Source organism: Cyprinus carpio, chromosome B2 (assembly GCF_018340385.1).
Source record: "Cyprinus carpio isolate SPL01 chromosome B2, ASM1834038v1, whole genome shotgun sequence".
Lineage (NCBI taxonomy): Eukaryota > Metazoa > Chordata > Actinopteri > Cypriniformes > Cyprinidae > Cyprinus > Cyprinus carpio.
The window spans coordinates 14,140,156-14,166,688 of NC_056598.1; the positions used below are offsets into that span (position 1 = coordinate 14,140,156).

At 36.6% G+C, this 26,533-nt stretch overlaps 1 protein-coding gene across 1 annotated transcript in view; it reads right to left on the reverse strand.

The window, feature by feature from the left end:
* Positions 1 to 341: 341 nt before the first annotated feature.
* LOC109083140 (TGF-beta receptor type-1-like) overlaps positions 342 to 26,533 on the reverse strand; it is a 33,570-nt gene continuing 7,378 nt past the window's right edge. Inside the window, exons 2-9 of the mRNA XM_042718197.1 lie at positions 17,821 to 18,054; positions 13,807 to 14,046; positions 12,889 to 13,119; positions 11,134 to 11,301; positions 10,699 to 10,855; positions 5,770 to 5,894; positions 4,715 to 4,845; positions 342 to 1,382 (exon numbers count right to left, since the gene is read on the reverse strand). Of these exons, the coding sequence (XP_042574131.1) occupies positions 1,257 to 1,382; positions 4,715 to 4,845; positions 5,770 to 5,894; positions 10,699 to 10,855; positions 11,134 to 11,301; positions 12,889 to 13,119; positions 13,807 to 14,046; positions 17,821 to 18,054 (1,412 nt within the window). The 3' untranslated portion in view covers positions 342 to 1,256. The remainder of the gene's footprint in view (positions 1,383 to 4,714; positions 4,846 to 5,769; positions 5,895 to 10,698; positions 10,856 to 11,133; positions 11,302 to 12,888; positions 13,120 to 13,806; positions 14,047 to 17,820; positions 18,055 to 26,533) is intronic.

Consider the following 26,533-nt stretch of genomic DNA (forward strand, 5'->3'; position numbering starts at 1 on the left):
CAGTCCTCCGCCATTAGCGACGCATGCGCATGGTGCTGCTGACATAGAACACACACTTCACCTTTTTCATAAGCAGAGGAAAGCAATGCACATGTGTTGATAATGGTGGAGGACTGTCCCAGAAGACAAGAAATTGTTGAACCAAGTCGTCATTTGTTTTCTTTGCGCACAAAAAGTATTCTCGTAGCTTTGTAAAATTACGGTTAATGGAACTGATGGAAACACATGGACCATTTTAACAATGTCCTTACTATATTTCAGTGCCTTGATTGTGGTAGGACCCTTGCTGTCTATGCAGGTTCAGAAAGCTCTTGGATTTCATCAAAAATGTCTTCATTTGTGTTCCAAAGATGAACGAAGGTCTTACGGGTTTTGAAGGACATGAGGGCGAGTAATTTTTGACAGAATTTTCATTTTTGGGTGAACTAACCCTTTAAAGCCTGAAGGTGCATGAATTAAAAATATAATCGGATCTTCATCATGACAGCACCATCCTTTCAAATGTGCATAAAACATACACATCCTTATTACATTCACGTAGATGTGCTGTAGCTAAGTTGGCCTTTGTACAAATGGCTTTTGATGACTAACCCAGTTTTCGTAACGCGAGCCACATTATGAAAACACTTCCACATAATGAGTTGCTGCTACAGCAATCAGCAGAATATTATTCTTTTTACTTTCAATGTTTTCTTCAATTGATGAGTTGTTTGCAAACAAGTGCTTGGTGTAAATCCAATGCGGGTTGTAAAGAGACATAGTGACTTGATACCTACAAAGATCCTTTTTTACCAAATATGGTAAACAGGACTGTTTCAGAGCAGTGGCACTTCCTGGGACAAACACTGCAGCACGTCATTATGTACAGTATTTGTTTCTGTGTTAATCTACACGTGAATATACGAGCATACAAGCAAGTCAGATATGTACATCTAGAGACAACAGGCTATATACAGAAACAAGTCCAAAAGGCTCAAGTCCAGTTTGAAAAGCACAACAATGACACCGAATGGCCATCTGTGGTTGTTGTTTGGTGACTCACCAGATGAAGCATGGCTGGTAAAGTTTGACTGAGGTGTTCTTGCATGGTGAGGAAGTATCTGTTCATGGACAACAGTGAAACAGCACCAATCGTTTCTGGTCCCTCGATATTCCTAATTGAAGTAAACCTCCACACCGGATGTAGGTCCCTCGCTGTCCTCTCTAGATGAGTGGAGGGAGTGGATAGGCATTGTAAAGATGATGAGAGTTTTGCTCTAGATCTTGATTCCTTCTTGTTGACTGAGCTGAGATACAGACTTTTTCACACGAAGTGCGGTGAGGCGAGCGCCTCCGTTGGCATACCAGCATTCCTTCATGACCTTTGCCATCACACGCAAGGCCTGCGGGCACGAGGAGACAGATGCTATCACAGGTATAATTATTATGCTATACACATTCCCTAACCTTCTCTTGCATCACTTGTGTACATGCACAAAGAGAATGACTGCTAAAACTACTGAGCTTTACCAGCCATATATTGCTGTTACCAATCATTTAATTATTTGGGACTGGTGGAACTTCTTGTGACATCAAAATGAACTGGAAATTGTTACTACAATGAGAATTTTGAAATTTACATCAGCCTATTTACTGGTGATGATATGACAGCATGTAATTAAAGATAAATATTCATGATAGTTAGTACTGATAACTAATACTCAAACTATTAACAGTTATTTTTGTTAATTTAAATAAAGCTGAAATTATTATAAATATTCAAAGAAGAAAATAATATTGACTTGGCATTTGAATAAAACTAAGTAAAATAAAATAAGCTGAAGTACTAAAATTATCAAAACTAAAATAGAATTACAAATGATAGAAAAACTACTAAAAATGGCTAAAGCACATTATACTAAATACTATATACTACAATGTCCCTTCAACATAGCAGTCACTTTAGATAAAAGCTAAAGTAAGAAGCTATGACCTCAATGAACTAAGGCACTTCTGAACAACCATCTTTATCAAGCAATGTTGTAATCTTTTTCAACTCAAGTCATTTGGCTCCTCAAACCTTTTAATTCAAGAGCCACTGCCTCGCTTGGCAATTTGATGACCCTATAATACACTCTTAACTTTGCCAAACATAAGCATTCGCTTAATTACTTAAAGTCATATAAAGAAAACTTTGTAAGCTTAAGATGGAAGAAAACATTGCGTTTAGTCACTTCTGAAAACCCTGGGCATTCAGTTGTGTTTTTAAAGCAGAGAGCATGAAGCATCTGCTGTGGCCTTCTCTCGTCCTTTTTATCACACATCACTGTCTAGACAGCTCTTTCTATTAAACACACCTGTGCATACAGAAAAACGCTCCAAACTTTAACTCAGGTGAACTTGGAGTTTGACAAGCTTATGAAACAGGTGAAGTTTCAGAAAGTAATCCATACGAATCAGCACTTTGAAAGAGTGAGGTGAAGGATTGAATGTCAGTGATCTAAATTACACTGTCTGTATTTAACAAAAACAAAAAGAGCACTCAGCTACATGGAAGTCACATCCAAAATTAATGAAATTCGTAAAAAGGGTTATTCATTATGAGCATTCATCCTTGCAAACCCAATTTAATGTTTTGCCAGGATTTTATTTCTTAGAAATCGAGGAATCGTGATTTTGAATAGAAATATTACCATATGTTAGAATTAGACACTTTGACAATATGCCAATGATAACAGTAAAGAGAAAAGAACGATTCAACCGCATGTCAGCGCGCGTGATTAACCGCTCAAGTGTGACGCGTTCATATCGCTAGGCGCCATTCACACAGAATGCACTTTTGTGTTGACAAAGATAGAAAATAGAAAAATACATATTTTTTGATGTAAGTACATAGTAGTTAAGGCCACCTAATAAAAAGTGTGACCGTTTGATTGTCCAGATCCATCTATGTCGTCATTCACAACAACAATTAATGAGTTTCAAGATGCAACAACATTGTGCAGCATCTGGTTGTAAAAACCACCTTAATTTAAATTCCTGAAGAAACTGGATACATTTTCATATGAACTCAGTATTACAAGTTTTTAAACTAAAGTACCTTTTAAATGTCTTGATGTATTGTATTAGTTTAGCAAAAGCATCTTCTGAAGATATAAATATTCATACATGTGTATAACTACAGTTGCAGTGCAAATGCACCAGAAACTTGCTCGTGAGTGTTGCTCTCAATATGTCCTCCAATATGGCGGACAGCTTACGTATATCGGCCCATAGAAACACCTGCAATAGGGCATCTACCTATACATATCTATGGGGTGATGATCTGCCCTAGCATAGATCCTGCTTTGCAAACAACGTTCATAGAAATGCAGGACTTGCACAGAAGTTGGTTCTCAAAGATGGATCAATATCAACTGTTCGTGATCCAACTTCATATGCAGCACACACAAGTACCTCACTTTATATTTTGTTAATGTTTGCAAATCATCTTTCTGAATGTGCTTGTTAACACCAGAGCCACGTTGTTATTTTTTTTTAACGAAGTTGGAACACGAACAGTTGGTATCGATCCATTTTTGAGAGTTCTATTCGCTGTGTGACATTCTCCAGTTTTGTACTAAATACTGGAGTATCTGAAGCATGAGCTGTAAAGGCTCCGCCCTCTTCTGGAGGGGGGGGGGGCAGTTAATTTGCATTTAAAGAGACGCACACTCAAAAACAGCGTGTTTTTGCTCCTACCCAAAAAGGATAATTTTGGGCACGGTGTAATAAATTATCTGTGGGGTATTTTGAGCTGAAACTTCACAGACACATTGTGCACCTGCAACTTATATTATGTTGTAAAAGGGGCATAATATGTCCCCTTTAACTTAAACTAGAATTATAAAAGCTGTTTTTATTAACTGAAATCAAGCTAAAACAAGATAAGTATTAGATGGAAAACTTGCTGAAAATTAAAAGTGGTGCCTTGGCAACTGACTTAAATTAGTTTAAACTGGAGTACTAAAATACTTTACTTAAGTACTTAAACTAAAACTGAAATAAAAAGCTAAAAGCTGAAAGCTAAAAGGCAATAAAAACTAATAAAAATCACAAAAGTCTGAAAATTAAAATGAAAACTGAAAATATAAAAATAAACACTATTTCAAAATATATAAACAATAAAAATGTATAAATAAAAATAAATAACACTAAGGGGGTCGGTTGACGATCTGATGGCATTCAGTGTAAACACTTGATAATTCAGAAAATCAGACAGGGGCCAAACATTTTTTCACAGCATGGGTCCCAGTATTTAATCCAGCATGTCAGTTTAGGTCTGATTTAATAAGCTTGAAGCTCTACATCTGCTTTCCCCTCTAAAAAATCACTTACAAAATGTGAAAATCAGAAAACCTTTTAATATTGGGCAGCACTATCATGAAATGTGTCTTTTACGCCGGCAAGCTGTAATAGCTCTGCAGACGCTTAGTTAGATTAGAGGCTTTTTACGACTGCAAATTGGATGTAATCGAATCTTCCCTTTCACAGCAGAGAAAAGCGCTTCAAGATAGAGTGAAAACAGAGTGCCACCTCTACTTATGCTGATTGTGTAGAACAAATGCTTGAAGAAATCAGAGGAAGAGCAATTTAATATAGATCAACAAGATGAAAATGGGCAGTTTGGGAGGAATAGATCATCTACGAACAAAATCATCCACAGAAAAAGGAATAAAGCTGAAGAAGCGCTCACCTCGCAGCTCTGCCACCTGTTAGGGATGTTGGCACGAAGCTTTTGGTCACACACTACCCGCTTCATGTCCTCTATTGATGGATCAGATGGTACAAGGTCATAGTAGGGCAGCTGGTAGTCCTCATGGATGCCTGAACAGAGAGCATAGCCCACAAGAGCATATTTATATATGCTGTTACAATAAAAGAGTACTGAACCTTATGTATAAAACAAAGTGGGCTCCAAAAACCTGAAACCAATATGGGATTGATTATAATTCGAGCTGTCAAATGATTCATCACGATTAATCGCATCCAAAAGAAATGTTTTCGTTTACATAATATGTCTATTATGTATATTTATTATGTACATATAACTCACACACGTACAATATGTGACCCTGGACCACAAAACCAGTCTTAAGTGTAAATTTTTCGAAATTGAGATTTATACATCATCTGAAAGCTGAATAAATAATCTTTCAGTTGATGTATGGTTTGTTAGGATCGGACAATATTTGGCATCAATAATTCTGACCCATACAATGTATTTTATGGATATTGCTTTAAATATACCCCAGCGACTTAAGACTGGTTTTGTGCTCCAGGGTCAAATATTTATTTGGGAATTATTGATGTTTTTTTGCTTTTGTGTATTTTTTTTTTATGTTTTTTATAGATATGTTTCTTGTTTATAATTAATTTATTTTTATTTTTTATTTACATGGATGTTTTTGTATTTATATATATACATAATAAATATACACAGTATACACACGTATATTATGTAAACAAAAACTTATTTTAGATGCGATTAATATCGATTACTTGTTTGACAGCACTAATTATAATACAATATAACACATTACATATTAATTATATTCTAATCAGATAATAATAATAATTTGAAATGTTTTAATACAATTGTTTTTAAATTACAAAAAAAAACCGAAAAAAAAAAACAATGAACTAATAAACTAGTAAATAGTCTAATAAATAATTAGTCTAATAAATAAGACACTGAAGAACATAAATCCAGTCATTATCATAATTTTTTTTTTTTTCACAGTGTCGTACCTCCAATTGAACACCTGCGAGCAATTTCCCAAAACACCAGACCCAAGGCATAGATGTCTGCCCTTTTAAAAGACTCAAAGTGCTTCATGTTAATGGAGTCATCCAACACCTCAGGGGCCATATACCTGTGAACATGACAGATGACATGAGAAATCCCTCAGCTTAACATTATTTACACCCTTAACTTTATTTATACGGCTGCTCATTTTGACAAACTTCACAAAACTACCCACAGGAATAAACTACACATTTTCTGTGAAGAGCATTACTTTCGGTAAAATATGCTCACAAAATCTTTTTGAAAAACAATTTTCAGTATTACTCTTACATGCACTGGAACAATGTGTGACACTGCAATGCAATTTTATCTGCTGTTTTTCTTCAAGAAATTACCAAGATTAAAACTTTGGAAACTGGGAACCATAATCAAGGAAAGCAGGTATTACAGTCAAATGAATACAGAGAGAGAGATTACAAAAGGTAATATTAGTTTCTGCAAAAAACAAAAAAACAAAAAACAGATTATATAAGAAAAGGTGTTTTTTAAAGGGAAAAAAGTTCAGATTTGAGGCAGTGCCATTTGTAATATCTTAATTTTTTTAAAATCTCCAATTATAATTAATTTGCGACCTACAATTGTCTGTCATCTTTCCAAACAAGCGAAATGAACGGACCGCAACTGATTTCAGTAATTTATCAAAAAAAAATTACAGGTAACTTCTCTTATTATCACTAATACAATTATATAAATAAATAATGATTTTTATAATGATAATGGACTTTGATAATGGGTTTTTTCTGCAAATCAACACAAAAATTGCTGCAAATATCACCAAAATGTCTGGCTGCAAAAATCTGAAAAAAGACTGCAGAATCTTGGTGGGATTTATATATGCTCATTTGGGAATGAAAGGTGACACTTTTATTTAAAGACATAAAAAATACAGATTCACTACTGTACGGTTTAACATTTAACTGTGTCTTTGGATAATTTAATGCAAAATGTGTTTTAAGGCAGGACCTCCATAGTCTTACATTAGAAAAGGGTAAAAAAAAGGGTCCCACTTCATATTAGGTGGGATACTTAACTACTATGTACTTACATAAAAAAAAAAAAACGAGTACAATGTACTTATTGTGTTCACACTGTATTGCAAGACACTTTTGCTGCTATTGAGTTGTGATACGGGTAAGGTTTGGAATAACAGTTTAATTCTAAATGTAATTACATGCAGGCATTTTTATAAATATAAGCGTAATCTAAAAACATGTATGCACACAATAAGAGCACTGTATCAAATGATTAGTTTAAATCTAAATATACAGTATAAAGCCACCTAATATAAAGTGGGAGCAAAAAAATACTTGTTGGATAATATGGCAGATAACAACAGGTGCTAAGGTAGGATTGCTTAAGGCTAAGCTTTAACGGTTCAGCTGCTGAGGGTGTCTTGTGGGTTGCACAGTGGCCTAAAACACAGTTTTCCTTTGAAAACCATGAAGACGGGCTAGATGACATCACTCAAGTGAGCCCTAGGGGGACAGAAGACTGTGAGGAAGCACTTTGACATTCAAAAGTCACATTCAGTTATCATCACAGCAGGACATGGTAGTGGGTGTTGTATACTGGAATATATGAATGTCGGTGTGTGGGTGTCACAGCCTGTCACACCCAGCAGTAGTCTAGGTAAGTGTGTGTGTGCGCATGTAGTATCCAGGGGGTATAGAAGAGAATGGGTGCACCGCTGAGAGCTTCTCGCGGTAGATTCAATGTGACACACTCTTGTGGTGACAAAAGGGGTAGTAGGGTCCCTTCAGCACTATCCTTCGCAGCACACATCTCACCCTCTGAGTGTCCTCTGAGTCATCTCAAGATCTCAGGCCTGTTGAGGGGGTCCGAGAAGTGTGGTTCCACTCTCAACAGACTAACCAGAAAGTTTTGAGCTCGGAAACTTGGCGGTTGTTTTCATCAATGACCTCTTATATGTCAAAATGTATGTCAAAAGGATATTTTGGTTTCTCAGTTCATGACCCCTTTAAATTTAATGATGGTACACTTTAAATATATGTGTATATAGATATATATGTATAAATATGTGTGTATAAAGGGCTGTCAATAGATACAATTTTTAATTGGATTAATCACACCATATTTGTGTGATTAATCACAATTAATCTCACACATATCATGAAATTAAGCATACAACATTTATCTTGTTTAACCAGGGCACCAGACAAAAATAAAAAAATTAAAAATCAATTAAGGAACCATTGGCTATAAGAAACAAAATTAGATACCAAATTATTTTTTTAAGTGCCACAGAATAAACAGTTTTATTTATTTTATTAAACACTTGAACATTTCAGTCGTCCTGTTGAATTTTATCTTTAGCGCCTTGGATTTTTCTTATCATGTAGACAACAGGTTAAGTAAAAATATAGCGCATAAATTTAGCAAAATGCTCCTCTTTATAGCTGTTTTTTTTTTAGCTGACTGATGAGCTTATGGACGCCAAATGGTTATTCTGTGGTAAATGTATTGTTACTTGCCATCATTTAAGTTTTACACATTTTCTGCTGTTTGAAAAATGAATGAGCAGTGAATGAGCAAAGACATTTTAGTAAGTTGTACTGTAGGCTATCTTTTAAAATAGCCTGCATTTTGATGTCCATTCATGTTTATTTCATACTATAGTAGTAAACAAAGGTATGAAGGGTTCACGTGATGCCACTACTGGAGCTGCTATTAGCAGGTGTGTCGTCAGCTGCCAGAGATGAGGACTGTTTTCCCAACTAAAACTCTGATGCACATTTTTTAACAAATATCATGAATTACTAATAAAACTCATGAATATTATTGCTCAAGTATTTAAGGGGCCGCACATCATGACATTTTACAACCTGAACTGCTCTTGCCCTGTCAAGGTCAAATTAACTAATATTTCCCTAATATTTTAGACAGTTGACCTTGAAAAACAGTCATGAGACAGTATATTTATGATATAATTTTAATGTATCATTTTATGTAATTTTTTCTTTTACGTTAAGACAGAATATTTTTAAATATTAACAAATAATGCAGTTTTGTTGCTATTCTTTTCTAGATTCCTTTCGAGATAGATTCTTTTTTTTATAGAATGTTGTAAACAAGTAATTTTTGTATTAATTGCTTTGTAAAATGAATAGACCAAAAATAAATAAAAGATATAACTTTATATAAAACTAATCAAACGATAATAAATAAAATAAAATTAAATAAAATAAGTATTATTATATTAATATTTAAAGCATACTACTTAAATAAGGTTTTCTTTTCCAAGAAATGTATTATTTTATCATTGAATGTTATCATAGATTATGTGTAATCAAATTTTAATTACATTTGAAACAAATAGAGCAATAACAAAAAACAAACACTGACCTGTCTACAACAACTTCTATAGCCGCGTTTCCACCGCAGGAACTTTACCCAGGAACTAGGGACTTTGGGCTGGTACTCGGTGTGTTTCCACCGCAGGAACCAGGAACTAAATAAAGTTGCTGGTAAAAAAATGCCCCTCAGAAAGTCCCTGCTGGCGAGGTAGTACTTTTTCAAAGGTCCAGAACTCTTTTAGGGCGGGACTTGGGCACTAAACATGCTGATTGGTTGAGTTCACGCAGCATTGTGATTTCAACCACCATTTATTCGGATCATTTTCAAAATATTACTGTTATTATGTCATGAAATGTAGTTTTTAAAGTATTTCAGGCGAGAATGTAGTTGTTTAAAATTCAAATCTGTGGTTTATTTAAAAGACAGCGCCTATTTAAAACTGTGTTTCGCCGATTTCGGAAACGGTCAGCTCCACGCGATCAGCGGGAGCTCAGTGCTCATGTATCCGCGGAGAGCAGCCTCACCTCGGCTAGTCCTTCTGACATTTGCCGCTGGCTCTGATGTCTCTTTAGTGGTTAAACATAAAATATAATTCGTTTTGGGTAAATCTGGGTAATTCAATTTATCTATATGTTAAAATGAAAATAAAAAGAGGCAATTGATATAATATTTCATTTCATTGTAATGGCTGTATATATACACATTTCCCTGAACGAAGTACATTTCTGGAGCTATTATTATGTTTAAATGAAAACGAAAGGAGGCAGTGGTATTTGATATCATATTTCGTCTTATTGTAAATATACAGTGAGGAAAATTGCAGTAGCCAAGGTGAGCTGACTGATGTTATCAAGTACGCTGCTGTTTGCAGAATTACTGGTCTTGCATCGTCCCGTCCACGGGAGATCACACTAGAGTGTAGAACTAAGATAGTCTGATGTTTTGAGGATTTAAGTCCGAAATTTGCATACTTTGTATTGAGAAACGCGCGCAGACCTACGTCACCAGACTATTTGCCTAATCTTCCCAGTACTTCAGACCACGGTGGAAACGCAGAAAGCAACAGGTCTGGAGGGAAAACAGTTCCTGGGAAAAAAAGTTCCTGGTACAACTATTCTGGGTAATTTCGGCAGAAACGCTGCATATTTGGTTGTGAGTGGGTAAACGGTCAAAGGGTCCTTGTTATGTCACTTCTTTTTTTATTTCTGGGCTTTTCTTATCCTCTACTTCACAGAACAATACAGAGTAGACAGGAAAGAAGGTGTGAGAGCGATGTTATGTCACTAAATTACAACAAACAGACGCTAAGTGCTTTTTTACGAAACCGCTCACATTAGCGCCTGACTCCCTCTCTTTTGAATCTCACACAAGCTACAATCATTGGGTGTTTCACAAAATCAATATTCTCAGGAACACAAAGCCCTCAAGCTCAAGCAAACACTCCAGTTAGGAGCCGTATCGCTGTGCATTGGAATACAAATGTGGGAGAGTGCGTGTCTGTCGACTGGATCTAGACATATGTCGCTGTGAATGGTGCCATGTGATGAATTACTGACCTTTTAGTGCCCACTCTGTGGTTGGGTGCAATATCAATTGTGTCTGTCGCTGAGTCGTGGCGCACGGCCAATCCAAGGTCAGCAATGCAGCAGGTTCCATTCTTCTTCACTAAGATGTTTTTAGATTTCAGATCACGATGGGCAATTGCAGGCTTACCTGAGGATTGAACACGATGCAGTACAGCATAAAACACGACTTCTAATTAAATGAAGGCTGTCTCTTTCATCTCGAGTTTTCTTTAACAGCAATACATTTAGTTGGTCCTTTATTTTCATCTACTTGACTGCATATAAAACATCACAATTATGTTTTATGGGAACTTGTGTTACACAGCATAAAACAGAATATTTCTATGAAAATCTGTGCATTTTCATGTAAATATGTCTGTGTTTCAGGAAGGATAAAAGAAAAGTGATCTGTGTATTGTGACTCACCCTGAGTGCCCACAATCTCCATATGTAGATGAACCAGACCGCTGGCGGTGGAGAGAGACAGCTTGATCATGCCCTCTACTGTGACCGTGTACCTGTTCAGGTAGTCAAAGAGCGAGCCGTGCTCATGGTAATCAGAAACCAGCCACAGCTGAGTCCACGTGCCGTTATCTGAGATGCACAGAGAGAGAAACCACTGAATGCTCTGCGCTTTGAGGGATAATAGAATGTAAGCATATTCTGAACGTGGCCGTGCTTTAAATTTCTAAATAAATCAACATCTGGCAGCTTTTAAGTTTCTTTTCTAGGAAAATATTTTCAAGAATTTTGCTGAATGCTTTTTTGAGTAGCTTTATTGATTTTGTTAATTAAAGTGAATGGCATAACTAAAATGGTTACAAATAAATATTTGATTAAACTTTTCACAGAATATTTACTAAAAAAACTGCCAAAAGTAATTGAAAATCATGCTTATTATGCTGACAAAACTATCAGTTTTTGTGAATGGACACAGCCACCACTGATAAAAGGACAGTTCACTCAAAAAATGACATATCTTTCATAATTTACTCACTTTCATGTTGTTCCAATCATGTATGAAATCTTTCTTCTGTTGAACACCAGTTATTCTCAAGAATGTTGGGAACCAAACAGTTGACAGTAGCCACAGACTTCCTTTGTATTTTTTTCTGTGCTATGGAAGTCAATGGCTAACGTCAACTGTTTGGTTACCCGCATTCTTCAAAGTATCTTTTCATTTTTCTTTTGTTGTAAACTCATACAGGTTTGGAACAACTTGAGGGTGAGGAAATGCTGACAAAATCTTAGTTTTTGGGTGAACTATCCCTTTAATTGGCTAAGCAGGTAGTACAGACTCCCTTGTCCATTTGACCAATACATTTCAGTGACTTTTTCCATTATCTTCTAGGCTTTTCTAATTACTGTTAAGGGGGTTTAACAAACACTTTTACTGAAGGATTAGTTCACCCCAAAATTCTGTCATTAATTACTCACCCTCATGTCGTTCCAAACCCATAAGACTTTCGTTCATCTTCAGAACACAAATTAAGATATTTTTGAAGAAATCCGAGAACTTTCTGTCCCTGCATAGACAGTAACTCAACTTCATGTTTTTAGGAACAGAAAGTTGGTAAAGACATTGTTAAACTGTGATGGCATGTGACATCAGTGGTTCAACCATAATTTTATGAAGTTACAAGAATATTCTTTACATGCAAAGACAACAAAAAAACGTAAATGTGGTACTCTCGTGAAATAATTTTATGAAGTTACAAGAATATTATTTAGTTGATGTGGTAATATAGTGAAGTCAGATGTGGTTATATCGTTGAATAAAGTCATTATTTGTGTTTTTCTTGCGCACAAGAAGTATTAAAAAAATTACCTCATAATAATTGTTGTACAGAAAATTTTCCATGATTTTTATAACTTTTCCAGGCCTGGAAATCACAACTTTTTAAAATTCCCTGATATCCTTTTAGAACCCCTGACTGTTAAAACACTATATATATATTGTAGAATTGACTGAAGGCTCCACAAACAGAAATCTGAAACACTGCGCACCTAAACACACACACACACACACACACACACACACACACACACACACACACACACACACAGACACACACACACACACACACACGCACACACACACACACACACACACAAAATGGAAAGCAAAGTGCTACTAAAGTTCAACATAATAGAACTGAACTGCTTTTATTGATGTCTGACCTTTGTTGTCTGCAGCAATAAAGCCCAGGATGTTCTCATGACGAAGCATGACAGTCTGGTAGATCTCTGCCTCACGGAACCAAGAGCGCTCCTCTCTGGAGGAGAAGATCTTCACTGCCACCTCCTCTCCACGCCAGCGGCCCCTCCACACCTCTCCAAAACGGCCCTTCCCTATGCTCTCCTGGAGGATGATGGTCCTGGCAATGGTCCTCTGCACTAGCAGCGGCAAACCTATAGAAGACAAGAAACGGTAGTGAGGGAAAGTACATTTCAGTCTGACAAATCATACTTCATAAATTGCTTGTTTTTGTCAGAAAACACAACAATGTCTACTCGTAAAAGGAGAAAGATGCTTTTTGCCCTTATAATGGTTTAATTACAGCATCTGCCAGCAGGGGATAACAGAGCCATGCAGACCAGCCAGACCTTGAACCTTTGACATATACTATGCACAATGTTTGATATGAGATCATGACAGTCATTCACAAGCTAAAAAACAAATATTCCATCTGAGGCACTGCCAAATGTACAGTGTTTCTTGGCTTGGACAATACGCAATCATGATAGATTCTGGACTAAAATCCTGGACTAAAGATAAAGCCTGCAGTGAATCCAGCTTGGCATGAGGCTCATAACACACGGAAAGCATTAAACTGTCAATTTACACATCCTTAATTGTTCCCAAGGGGCTTTGAAAACAAAATTATGGAAAATGAAATTGGCTTGAGCGTACTTTGGGGTTTATGATGGGTATTACAACAAAAACAACCTGCAAATATATGAAATTACCAGGGAATTTGATGATTTGATGAGAATCTTTGAATAGTAAGTGACATAAAAAAATGGTACAGCCGAAATCTTAGAAAGCAGATAGGGGAAAACAACAACAAGCTATTAATAGTATGATCTGTAAAATACCTGAGCCTGATCCAGAAGTGGTCATGTCATAGATGAGGTCCTTCAGCGTGGTGCCGTCAGCGAGGAATGGGTGGTCGTTGTTGGTGTTTTGGTCTTTTTGATTTGGATGGTGGTGTTGTGTGGTGGTTATGTTTATGTAGAAGAGCAGCACCAGCATGAAGCTCAGCACGCAGATGGGGATGGCGATCACTGCCGCCAAGGCTATGGGACTCAGAGACTCAGGTTCAGTATCAGGCAACTCTGAAACCGGAAGAAGCAAAACACATGCTTTTTAGGCTGTAAACTAGTGGTTCCCAATCAAGGAGAAGATGTACGACATTGAAATATTTTAGTTTTCAATAAAAGTACTAGAAATACCAGACATATCAACTTCAAATATTCTTTGGGACAAAGGAAGGCTTTTTGACAACTACTGCTGTGAGCACGATGCAACAAAATAACTAATAACTAATAAAAGCTATTACTCACACTAGAGCACTGGTCACACTGAAACCGTTTTCTAGCCAAAACACCAAAAGAAAACAAAAATCAACCTTGCTACATTGTAATAGGCACAACAAAATATTGAGGTTTTAAAATACTTTTGAAAGACATTCTTTTGACTTCATAAAGTCTAGAGGAGTAAATGACTATCTAAACATAAAATTAGGCCTGGGCGATAAAAAGTTATCGGAATTTCTCAAAAGTACACCTTGATTGATTACAATAGAAAAAATGTTTGATATAGGCACGTGCTATGAGTGACGCAGACAGCCCACGAATACATGCTGAAATGAGTGCTGTGCCTGTTTGTGATAAGGAGATTGTGAATAAAGAATGAGTATTAGTCAAATAAAAAATAAAAAAATGGCGCAATCGAATGTTATGTGTGCGTCTGGGAGCCTTTTCAGTGGAGCATGGAATGCAGTGATAATGATGAAAGTGACATCGCTGCATTTTAATGTTTTGTTAGTCTAGCCCACGAGATGCCCCGCTGCGTTATGAAACTGATGTGACATACAGCCAAGTATGGTGACCCATACTCAGAATTCGTGCTCTGCATTTAACCCATCCAAAGTGCACACACTGTGAACACACACCCAGAGCAGTGGGCAGCCATTTATGCTGCGGTGCCCGGGGAGCAGTTGGGGGTTTGGTGCCTTGCTCAAGGGCACCTCAGTCGTGGTATTGAAGGTGGAGAGAGCGCTGTACATTCACTCCCCCTACCTACAATTCCTGCCCTTGGATTGCAAGTCCAACACTCTAACCGTTAGGCCATGACTTGTCCCATTATGCATTCAAAATATTAGAGAAATACAGAAGGTATAGAAGGTCTCACACGAGAGATGTAGCAATGCAAAGTTAAATAAGTTGAAACTTTTAGAAAACATCACAAATTTGTGAAGGTTAATTCCATTGCACTGCGTCTCTTATGTTTTTAAATGCAATCTGTGTGAATGGCGCTTCGGCTCACCAAGACAGTTAAACTATAGAAATGATCTATTATTAACATTTAAAAGATCAAAACAAGTGAAACTGTGTTGAAGGTTATTTCTGTTGATATTTGAATTTTCATGCATGTTATTTGTCCTTTGTTAGTTCTTTTGTGACTATTTTTGAGCTCCCGTGGTGAAAAGTGGCTGAATCAATTTATACTGATGGGCTCTTTTGATTCATGCCATAAACACATTTGGTGAAGTGCACTGCACTTTTCCCATCAAGCCAAATTCTATTGCAAGGGGACTGGGATTTATTTTTTGGAATATGTGGATTTAAAACATCTGGTCTGCAGCATTTCTGCTGGTATAATTTTGAGTGAGGCGTACTTGTGGTTGTTTGGAGCACCTTGTTAAAAAATTTATTAAATAAATAAATAAACATTAACTAAAATAAAGTTTTATGCTTAGTTTAAGTGATTTTCTATATAATACAGTACTGAAGATAAATAGAATAAACAATCCATTTGTATTCTGTAGGGCCCTATGAAATCCGTTTTATTTTTTCCCAAATTCTGTTTTATTTTTTCCCAAATTCCATTTTTTCTGTTTTAATTTTTCTGAATTCCATTTTTTCCGTTTTAATTTTTCTCTACTCTTTTTAATGGTTAAATTAAATTTTATTAATCAAAAAGCATGTCTAATTAATTCAAATCATTAAACTTATTAATTTTCACATCAATTTAAACAAATAAACAAATATTACATGTTTAGGGTCCTATAAAATGTTTTATTTTTTCATCACCATATGTTTTATTGCTACCTAATTCTGTGTTATAGCATGTCTAATTCTTTAAATGCTTAAAAACAACTTAATTTATTCAATATGTTCTTAAAATAGCCTTATGATTTTTTTTTTTCCAAATCAAACGGTCAAATGCTTATGAAGTGACTCTCAGAGCAGTTCTGGAGATGTTCTTCGTGTGTTTGCGTCCTCATTTAGAGAGACGGCAGACGCTGAAATCACCGCGAGCGTTATATGTGTGTAATAAACGAAGCCGCGCTTCTGGTCCATTCATTAACAGAGACACATGCAGGATTCATATTAAAAAAATCGACTTTCCCAGCTTAATATTTACAGATACTAGTCCATATTGCGATTTGATTTTTGATTAATTCATTCAAAATTTGATAAATTTCGTGACATTCCACGTTAAATTCCGTTTTTATGTTTGGTTTCTGTGATTGGGTTCGTTTTTTCCTTATGTGTTTTATCATAGGGCCCTAATTCTGCTATAAAAAAGTGTTTGAGGAAAAAACGCTCATAAAAGAGGAGTTTAGTTAACATCAATAAAGCTTGATATACCACTGGATAGATATTCAATAGCAATAAATAAATGAATAAATGCATTAAAAAAAATTTGTTCCGACATATTGTGAATCCCTGCTACTCCGAATTGTGATTATAATATCAGGGTAAATAATTAACTATTATGATTCTTCTCACAGTTGTGTCAAAACTAGTCAAAACCATCTACAATAGACAGCGAAAGTATAAAGTATGAAGTTTCAAATCACTATTTCTTTTAGGGGGCTTTCATACTAGCACTTTTGGTGTGCACCCAGGTTCGACTGATGTCAGAGTTCGGTTCGTTTGGATGATGTGAATGCTGTTTTCCGAACTCGGATGCGCACACGCGAACACGAGTCCGCTTAAAAAGGGTGGTCTGGGGTACGGTTCATGTGAACTCCGGTACGGTTTGCTGCTGATGTGAACACAATCACACCAAATCGCGGAAGTGAACCGCTATTAATGACTTATTATTTGATAAAAATGTGTGTTTGTGTGTGTGTTTCACTCACTTTCCTGATGAGCGTGACTGACGCGCTGTAAACAGAGAGCTGTTTATCTCATTTCTGTTCGCCTTCAGTGTTCTTCAGATCATTTGCAGTACATTCGTAACACAGACGTAAGTGTCGTTATGTACCGAAGATTTGTAAACAAAACGAACGGTTCAAAAACGTAAATATACAAAAGTGCAGAGAGCAATGTTATGCATTTGCCGCATTCTGCTGCGTCACCCTTACTAAGCAACGGGATAAACAGCTGCTGGCTTGATGAATGCATTTGCCGCCTTGTTGTGGCTCATGTAACATAGGTTGGGAGCAGTATAATGTGGTATGGGGGAGTGTGGAGCGGTTGAACTCGGCTTCGGACCAGGCAAGCGAACCAAGTGTGAAAGCACCCTTAATCAAAACACATGACTCAAACTGATTAAACAAATTAGGCAAAAGAGCTGGCTTGAAAGAGCCAAGCACTTATGTCTCCAGCATCATTGCGAAGTGGATTGCATGAGAGTTATAAATATATATTCTTTCAAGTTATAAACATCTCTGTGACGCAAGAGCCAGTGTTCACTCAAAGGTTAGTATCTTTAATACAAGTCACATGGAAATGTATTGACATATTGTGAGCTCAAGGTAAAAAAAAAACAACAAAATAAAAATACATTTAATCAAGCAATGTACAGTCAAAGAGACAAGTATGAAGTATGAAGTTATAGAGACACAATCTTTGAAGATCATATTATTCTCTCACCTGGGTTGACCTTTGGGTTCTTGTTGCACATGTGCACGTCGCAGCAAAACGGATGCTTGCCGTTGTTGGAAGGGGCGCATTGGAAAGGCCTGTCCCGTGGGTAAAGATCATCCTGCTGAATGCACTGACTCTCCTGTGTCACAAATTGTCCGGCAGACTTTACAATGAAAGCAAAACACAGGCCAGTTGTGTTGCATGTCCGATTTACACATCGCTCACAATAACACAGCAATCCTGATTCAGAAAAGAGAGACAAAGAGACTCTAGTTTAGGACACATTTAAATAGTCAAAAGGCCAGTTGTGTTGCATGTCCGATTTACACATTTCACATAATAAAAAAACAACATTAATTTTTAATCTTCATCATAAAGAAAATTCAATCAATATTCAATCAAAAACACTGAAAAATCTTTTCCAACCCTAAACGTTTGAATGGAAGTGAAGTTGAATGTATAACAGAAGAACACTGGGACTGGTCACTGGTCACCTCATTCACTCAAAGAGTTCAACATGGTCATAAATTAATCTTGCACTAAGACTGTACACCAATTGTCATGCCAATAAAAGTTTAGGACACATTTAAATAGTCATTGCATTTCAAACTCAATACAAGGTCATAAAAACATTGTGCATAATAAATATAAAAAATACAAAAATGTTTTAAATAGTTAGGCTGCCAACTGCAGTTTTTCATAAAATCCATCATGCCATTATCAACACTTCCAAAGAACGTTTTACCATTATCAACTACAAAAAAAGAGCTATATCAGTACATGCAGACACAACTTCCATCTACTGTTAACTCTTTAACATAACGAATTACAAACAGTAACTACAGATGCGAGCTGAAGTTTGAAGCCTAGTGCTGTGGAGATTCAAGGACACAAACCTGCAGAGACAGCAGCGGCCAAACCTCAAGCAGCCACAGGCTTCAATTAAACCAGTGTGAGAATTCAGACTGAAATAAGCTGAGAGATGCAGTAAACCTGTTTTCCTTAAAGGTGCTGTATGTAAGATTTTGACTCTACGAAAGGATAAAAATACCATAATATGTTTGCAGATATTTAAGAAACATGCTAAGTTAACATACTTGTTTATCTGAAAAACAATGCTACAGTCAGTTATTCTCCTTTGAAAATGTGTGTTCCGGGCCGGAATATCAGTCTTTGTTTTGGTTTGTGAAACCCGCCTACTGCCAGTTTAACCATTTGTATTTCGGCACCCCGGGTTGCCAGTTGGCGATAAACACAGCGTATTTCATTTCATTCATCGTCAAGTGCACTTGTTCCTGTTTGTGTCGTCAATCTGGCAACCTGCGTGTCCGTCAAGTCTGAGGAGGTGGTGCCGGATGAAAAAAACCCTCTCCAATATTTTGAATTTGGACTGCAATACCTAGTTCAACCACTCGGTGTCAATCCTACATACAGCACCTTTAAGGGAAAACATTATTTCAGGGAGAATATATGCGGGTGTACCGGTTCAACTTCCTCACAGTTTGGTTTGAGTCACGGTTTCGTTACGGTTCGGTATGTGCTATGTTTAGGTAAAAAACTATACTGTCAAATAAAAACAGAGAAAATAAGAACAAATAATTAACTACAAGCAACAGCACAAATAAATACAATAGAGCAAAGATACAAATAAAATAAATTGTGCTTTTCAGGTAGGTTTAGCATTAGATATTAGGTACAGAAATTGAATAAAGTAATCAAATGTAAAATAACATTGCATACTTGACTGTATAAATTGTTTTTGTTGTTTGATTAACATTAAAAAAAAGTGCTGTCACACCCCTAACGTACATTTTTCCAATAAACTAAACCTTTCTATTTCAAATAAATGCTATTTTTTCTGGAAAAAGTACACAAAAGTACAAAAAGTACACAAAAATAATAAGCAGCACAACTGATTCAACATTAATAATAATAAATGTTTCTTGAGCAGCACATCACCATATTAGAATGATTTCTGAAAGATCATATGACACTGAAGACTTGGGTAATGATGCTAAAAATTAATCAAACTTCTGAAGAAAAGCATTAGGAAACTAAACCATTAAAGGGATAGTTCACCTAAAAACAAAAAAACCTGTCCTCATTTACTCAGCCTCATGTTGTTCCAAACATGTATGACTTTCTTTTGTGAAGAAATGTCTGTTTAATTTTTTGCTCACACAGTAGAATTCAAAGGGGTCCAATGCTGTTTGGACTTGAGGGTGAGTAAATGATAAGAGATTTTCATTTTTACAGTTTGCATGGTAGAACAGTCAGAGAACTAACATTTCATTTACAGATTGGCTTCAAACATATCACATCTATTCCTCCTCTTGCGCACTTCCCCATAGACTGTTGCTTTCATCAGCTTTATCTCCTGATGCAATTTTCCATGCCTCTAAAATAGCTGACAAGTTCCTTAACTCAGGGCAATAAAGACCATGTAGATAAAAAGCAGAGGCAGAGCTGGATAAAAACACAACTGTCTCTTGGGACAAATGCAGTTAAAAATCGATGGTAAAGTCTTTGCACAGGCTGCATACCATATAAACATCTAGTGTCATCTTTGACTCCTGTGTTTTATTCATGAGAATGTAAGACTGTACAGTACGTTCCTCATTGGTGTATTTCATATGATGTTCACTATAATGACAAATGTGGTATCTGGTATGTGGTACCTGTAAATGACAAAGATCATCCTTGAGAGAGTTCTGTTCTCAAGGTTTTTAGGAATATCTTGCACTTCGCTACTGCTTATAAACCTCTGTTTTGGTTAATTACAGTGCAATTTTGTTAATTGGTTAAGAATTTCTCTTTTGCTTGTAAAAAGTATCAAGATGTAGATAATAGCATGTTTAGAAAGAAAAACAGCAGGATAGAATAAAAATACATCAGTGGTAATTGGACCACCATCCTAAAATTTCCCAGAAGACAAAATAAGCATGATTTACCCCAGTCATCCTGTTCAGAAAGTTTACACCCCGCCTCTTAAAGGGGACATCAGATGCAAAATTCACTTTTACATGGTGTTTGCAAATGTGTCTTAGCAGTTTACGGACACACAACCACCCTACAATAATAAAAATCCATTCACTCCTTTTTTTAAACCAAAAAACCTAAACAGTCCCAAGTCTCAAGCTCAGGCCCCACACACGGCCACTGACACCAGTAGCTCATTTTCATTTATAGAGTCATGCACCGAAATGGGTCGCTGTGAACAGTGCTGTTTTTGGTCAGGAAAAAGTGTGTTGTTTTACATGACCATTGGGGAATTTGAAACAACGTATGTTGCAGACATTTCATGAAGACCTTAAAGAACCATACCAAACAATGGACTCTTGAACAACTCATGAAAGTCATCAAAAAACAAAAACAAACAAACAAAACAGTTCCATCATCCAGGTAACAGCAACAAGGTAAAGTACATTTGCTTTTTCACAATACTGTAAATGTTTAACGGGATGTGATCAATAAAGACATGAATAGCTTATAATTGTGTGTTATTAGCTTAATGATCATTGTGTTTGTCAATACTCATATTATGGCCAATTAATGCAGAAAACCAACTAATGGGTTCACATACTTTTTCCTGTCACTGTAATTACTTTTAAACCTGTACAACTTTCTTTTGTGGAACATAAAAGTGAAATTCTGGATAAAATACTGGTCCCTCTGTTGTATGTCACGGCATGAAACAACCATCATATGACTCTTTAAAGGCTGCCATTAATGTCCACCTCATAAATCAAAGAGATAAACTCAAAAACAGAATCATTCTGACTTGTAAGAAACATCCCTATGACTATTATTGATCTGACTCAAAAGAATGATTCATTCATGAATCAGACATCACTACTAAACTCTCAAAAACATATTAAAGGGGTCATATGATGCTGCTAAAAAGAACATTATTTGGTGTAATGAAATGTGTTTTTGTGGTTTAAGGTTCAAAAAACACATTATATTCCACATAATATACATTATTGTTTCTCCTCTATGCCTCGCCTTCTGAAACACGTCGATTTTTACAAAGCTATCCAGTGCATCGTGATTGGCCGAATACCTCAAGCATGTGATGGAAAATTACACCCCTTAACATATTGTGATGCCCTGTCCGGCCGGAGCGACAAGATATAAACATAAAACCCATTATAAATGTGATATAAACATGATTTCTAGTCGTGTCCTCTTTTGGAAGGCCAAACAAAGTAGTTTCGCTTTCTCAATGAAACAGCGTTAGGCCTAGCGTGAGTGGAGGCCGGCTTGAGTGAGCAAAGGCCAGAGGCCTAGAGTGAGCCGCGGTCTAGAGTGACTAGAGGCCGGCTTCAGTGAGAAGAGGCAGATTGACTTGTTAACAGCAGAGGTGGTCTAGAGTGAGAAGGGGCGTGCTTTGGTGTTGAGGGGACCACATGTGACGACCCCGGGCTGGACTGCTTCGTCCACGGTGAAAGCCAATCTGGCGAGCCACAGCGCAAAGTTGATGTATTTCCAGAAACAGCTGTATTGCCATGTTTACTACAGCAAGTCACAGAACAAACATTCTCAAGAAATATTTAGGTTGAAAAAATATGTATACATTGTTTTAGTTTTAGTTAAATATAGCAATAAAAAAATGATACTAAAAAACTACAAGCTGTATTTCTATACTGAAAAGGATATTTTTGTAACTGGATTTTTGTGACAACGGCCCAGAAAAAAAAAATAAAAATCAGGCTACCAGCATTATTTGTGAAGGATGTCAGTCTCACACACACAAGTCTTACAAGGAAGTACCGTTTCGCCTAATTAAAAAAAAAATTTAAATCGCACCTCCTCTGACAAACAGTTTTGTTGGCCCGACTGGAAAAAATACCCTGTGTCGTGTTTCTAACTTCAACATTAATTGATTATAGGTGAGAGATTTTACATCAAGCAATGTTCCAATTAAATGATTCCCTCAGAGAAGAGATAAGGAGCAGAAAGTCGAACAAAGTGTCTCACATGCGCCCACTGGGGTCATTATGTATGCAGTATATGCTTCGGGTTGTCACAACCATTCCTCTGAATGAAGCTGTAAGTGAATGAGAGTTTCTGACTAACCAATTTCAAAAGGTTTAATCAAATGCTGCCATTAATACGCTATGGGGGCCTCTGCAGTTTCTAGTTCATGGACATGAACTGGCAGGCACCTTTATACAATCCTTTATGTGTTATTGTTTCAGTTTTAATCAACACACACCTGAAGTACAAAACAAATTATGAATTTATGTTTTGTCAGTGGACGACCAAACTATAAAGGATTGGTTTAGGTTTACTTGTTACTGATAAACCCATGACATTAAATTGTTTTTTGTCCATCTCCATACTTACAATGTAACCACAGAAAAAAAAAGGGAATCAATTACTTCTGTCGCTTAGCAACTAGTTGCAGCACATTGCTGAACCCATTGCTTTCAGTTACCTATAAAAATCCCATTACGCACTCAGAGCCTCCACCCAGACAGCCGCGTCACCTCAACGCACCACAGCAATGAAGCAAGGTAAATCTCATGTGTGTATTTTTTTATGTTATTTATTATCATATTTTTTTTTTTGTATTATATTTGTTATGTCTTATTTCTGCTTTGTTTATTGTTTGTTCATTGGTTATTATTTGATTGTTATTAAAGACAACACAAGATGAAGAACTCATGTTATGGCTGTGTCTCCCCTTACTCACTGTGAAAAAACGGGAAATTCTTCAGGCTAGAAAAAAGGAAGTGGGCATGTCCAGACAGCACAGAGTAAACCACAGCCTCGTCAATGTAATGAGTAATAAATGAGTACGATGGCATTTCTATTAGTGGCCTACTTAACACTAAATTCAAACATGTTTCTAGACATACCTACCTAATATAGTACCTAGCATACCTAGACATGCAGATCTGAATCAGGCAGTCTCCAGATCACCTGACAAACACTTGCATTGTTGTCGTTTAAAAGCCTGGGGTCAGTAAGATTTGTTTTGAAAAAAATAAGAATAATACTATTATTCATAAAGATTACATTAGAGGGGTCATATGATGTTGCTAAAAAGAACATTATTTGGTGTATTTGGTGTAATGAAATGTTTATGCTCTGATTGGCCAGCTATCCAGGGCGTTGTGATTGGCCAAATGTTTCAAGCATCTGACAGAAACGTTACGCCCCTCAACATATACTGTTATGGCGTGTCCCAGTCAGAACACCTGCATGACAGGACAAAAACAATAAAACTCTTTACAAACCATCCAGTGGGGACATAATTACTAATTATAATGACTTATTCTGTCTTTTTACACGTTGCGTTGCATATCGCACCACGTAAGCATAAAACCATGTCTGCATTTGTGATCGGAGAAACGACAAACAACAAGTGCTACTCTACACTGCTCAAAATTCGCTTTTGAATCATCAGTGGCAAATCCTTTATATATGTAAACCTACTTACTGACTGTGAGTCAGAAGCTCCAGACTGTCCTTGCAAAGAGTGAGGAACGGCCCGCGGCTTGAGTGAGCGGCAGCCAGCGGCTATAACGAGGAACAGCCGGCGGATTCAACAAAGGAGCGGCCAGGGGTTGCGACAACTACATGTGACGACCCCAGGCTGGAATCCGCTTCGTCCACAGTGAGCGCGAAGTTGATGTATTTCCTCAGCGACCAGCACAGATCAGCTCTAGGCATGACTAAGTGGATATCATGCACTTTTGAAAGGCCAAACAAAGTAGTTTCACTTTCACAATGAAACACACAGCTTCTCCACAACATGGCGCCGACGGCAACTGCGAGAATAAAAGGTATGCCTTCTTTCTTTGCGTGAACATTTGGGCGGCATTATGCAAATCTTCCCACATAGTGATGTAGAGATGTGGGGGCGTGTTAGAACGAGCCGTTTTAAGCTGGCATGGACAAGTCTTAACTTTTATAAAGAATATCTCTTTGGATTTGAGACTTTTTTGAATTTGGATTTGAGAAAGGAAAATTTTAAATCGCATCATATGACCCCTTTAAACTGATCAAAAGTGAAAGTTAAGACATTTAGAATGTTACAAAAGATTCTATTTCAAATCAGTGCTGCTTTTTGAACTTTCTATTCATCAAAGAATCTTGAAAATACTGTCAGAGTTTCCACACAAATATTAAGCATCACAACTGTTCACTTGTGTCCTTGAAGAATCACGTGACTGAAGACTGAAGTAACGACAGCTTTTGTCACATAAATTAAGGACATTTTATAATTTAGAAAACAGTTATTTTAAACTGTAAATATTTCACAATATTACTGTATTAAATCTATTTTTGATCCAATAAATGCATCCCTTGTGAGCATAAGAGAATTCTTTCAAGGACATTAAAAGTATTACTAACCCCAAGTGAGGTAATACTAAACTGCTGAAAAAACATATTAATCCAGCCTTAGGCTGATGATACACTCTGTAACTTTTTGAGCAATGTTGCTGGGTAACTTTGGGAAATGTTGCCGTCAACAGGCAACCAGGTGAGACACAGGGCCCCCGAGCGATCTAAAATGTCCCAATAGAAATTTGTTACCCATTCGCACAAACAACTCTGCTCAAAAAGTTGCCTTGTGTATCATCAGCCTAAGAAGGTTTGCTGGACTTAGGTCGACTCTCAGCCTGGGCAATGGTTTCAGAGTGTTTTTTCAGTTGGTCAGGTTGGTTTAAAAGGGTCATGATCTTGATGTTTTGGTACATCAAAAAACATCAGATTTTAGAATAGGCAATTTTCTGTCCTGTTTATAACCCCCCTCATCAGAGCGCTCTGTTTGAATAGGCGTGGCAGATTGCAGACTCTGAAGTACACGCCCACTGCTATGACTGGCAAACAGTTGTGTACGTTTGACAGCGTACATCCTTCATAGATGGACGCTGATGTGATTTAGGTCAAAAACATAAATACTCAGTACATATCAAACGATCTGTAATAAAAGACAAGGCAATAGTTACCACATAATAAAAACAGTTACTCACACTTGTGTGGTGCAACATTACTGTCGGATCCAATATAGTTGGCACAGCACCGTCTTTTAGTTTCAATCTTTTTTAAAATCCTGCATCAAATTTTGCTTTGTTTTTAAAAGAATCTGCGGTAAAATGAAGTGACTGACACATTCTTTCCTAACGTTGGGATCAGAAGGAAGGCAATGCAAAGACTGCTTCTCCATAACTTGGCACTGCACAGCATCTTGTTATCTTCTGAGCACTTTATTGTTTGGTTTCTGTGTAGACCTGTGTCCGCCTTTCTTATTTACACTACATGCATGAATCAGTGGGCAGGGCTAGACAGGCACAGTGATGTAGAAGCAGGCACTGATCTTCTTCTGCGGTGTTAAGCAGTACTAATCATAGAGTTGTACATTCCACAACCTGTCATTTTGGCAGATTGGCTTCAATATAAGCTGTTTTTAGACTAATAGGGCCCTATGAAATCCATTTTATTTTTTTCCAAATCACATTTTTTCCATTTTAATTTTTCTGGATTCTGTTTTTTTCCATTAAAATTTTTCTTGACTCCTTTTTAATGGTGAAATTAAATTTTATTAATCAAAAAGCATGTCTAATTAATTAAAATCATGAAACTTAAACATTTTCACATCAATTTATTAAAGGTTTAAAAACAATTACATGTTTAGGGCCCTATGAAATGTTTTTTTTTTTCTTCACCATATGTTTTATTGTTACATAATTCTGTGTTTTATCAT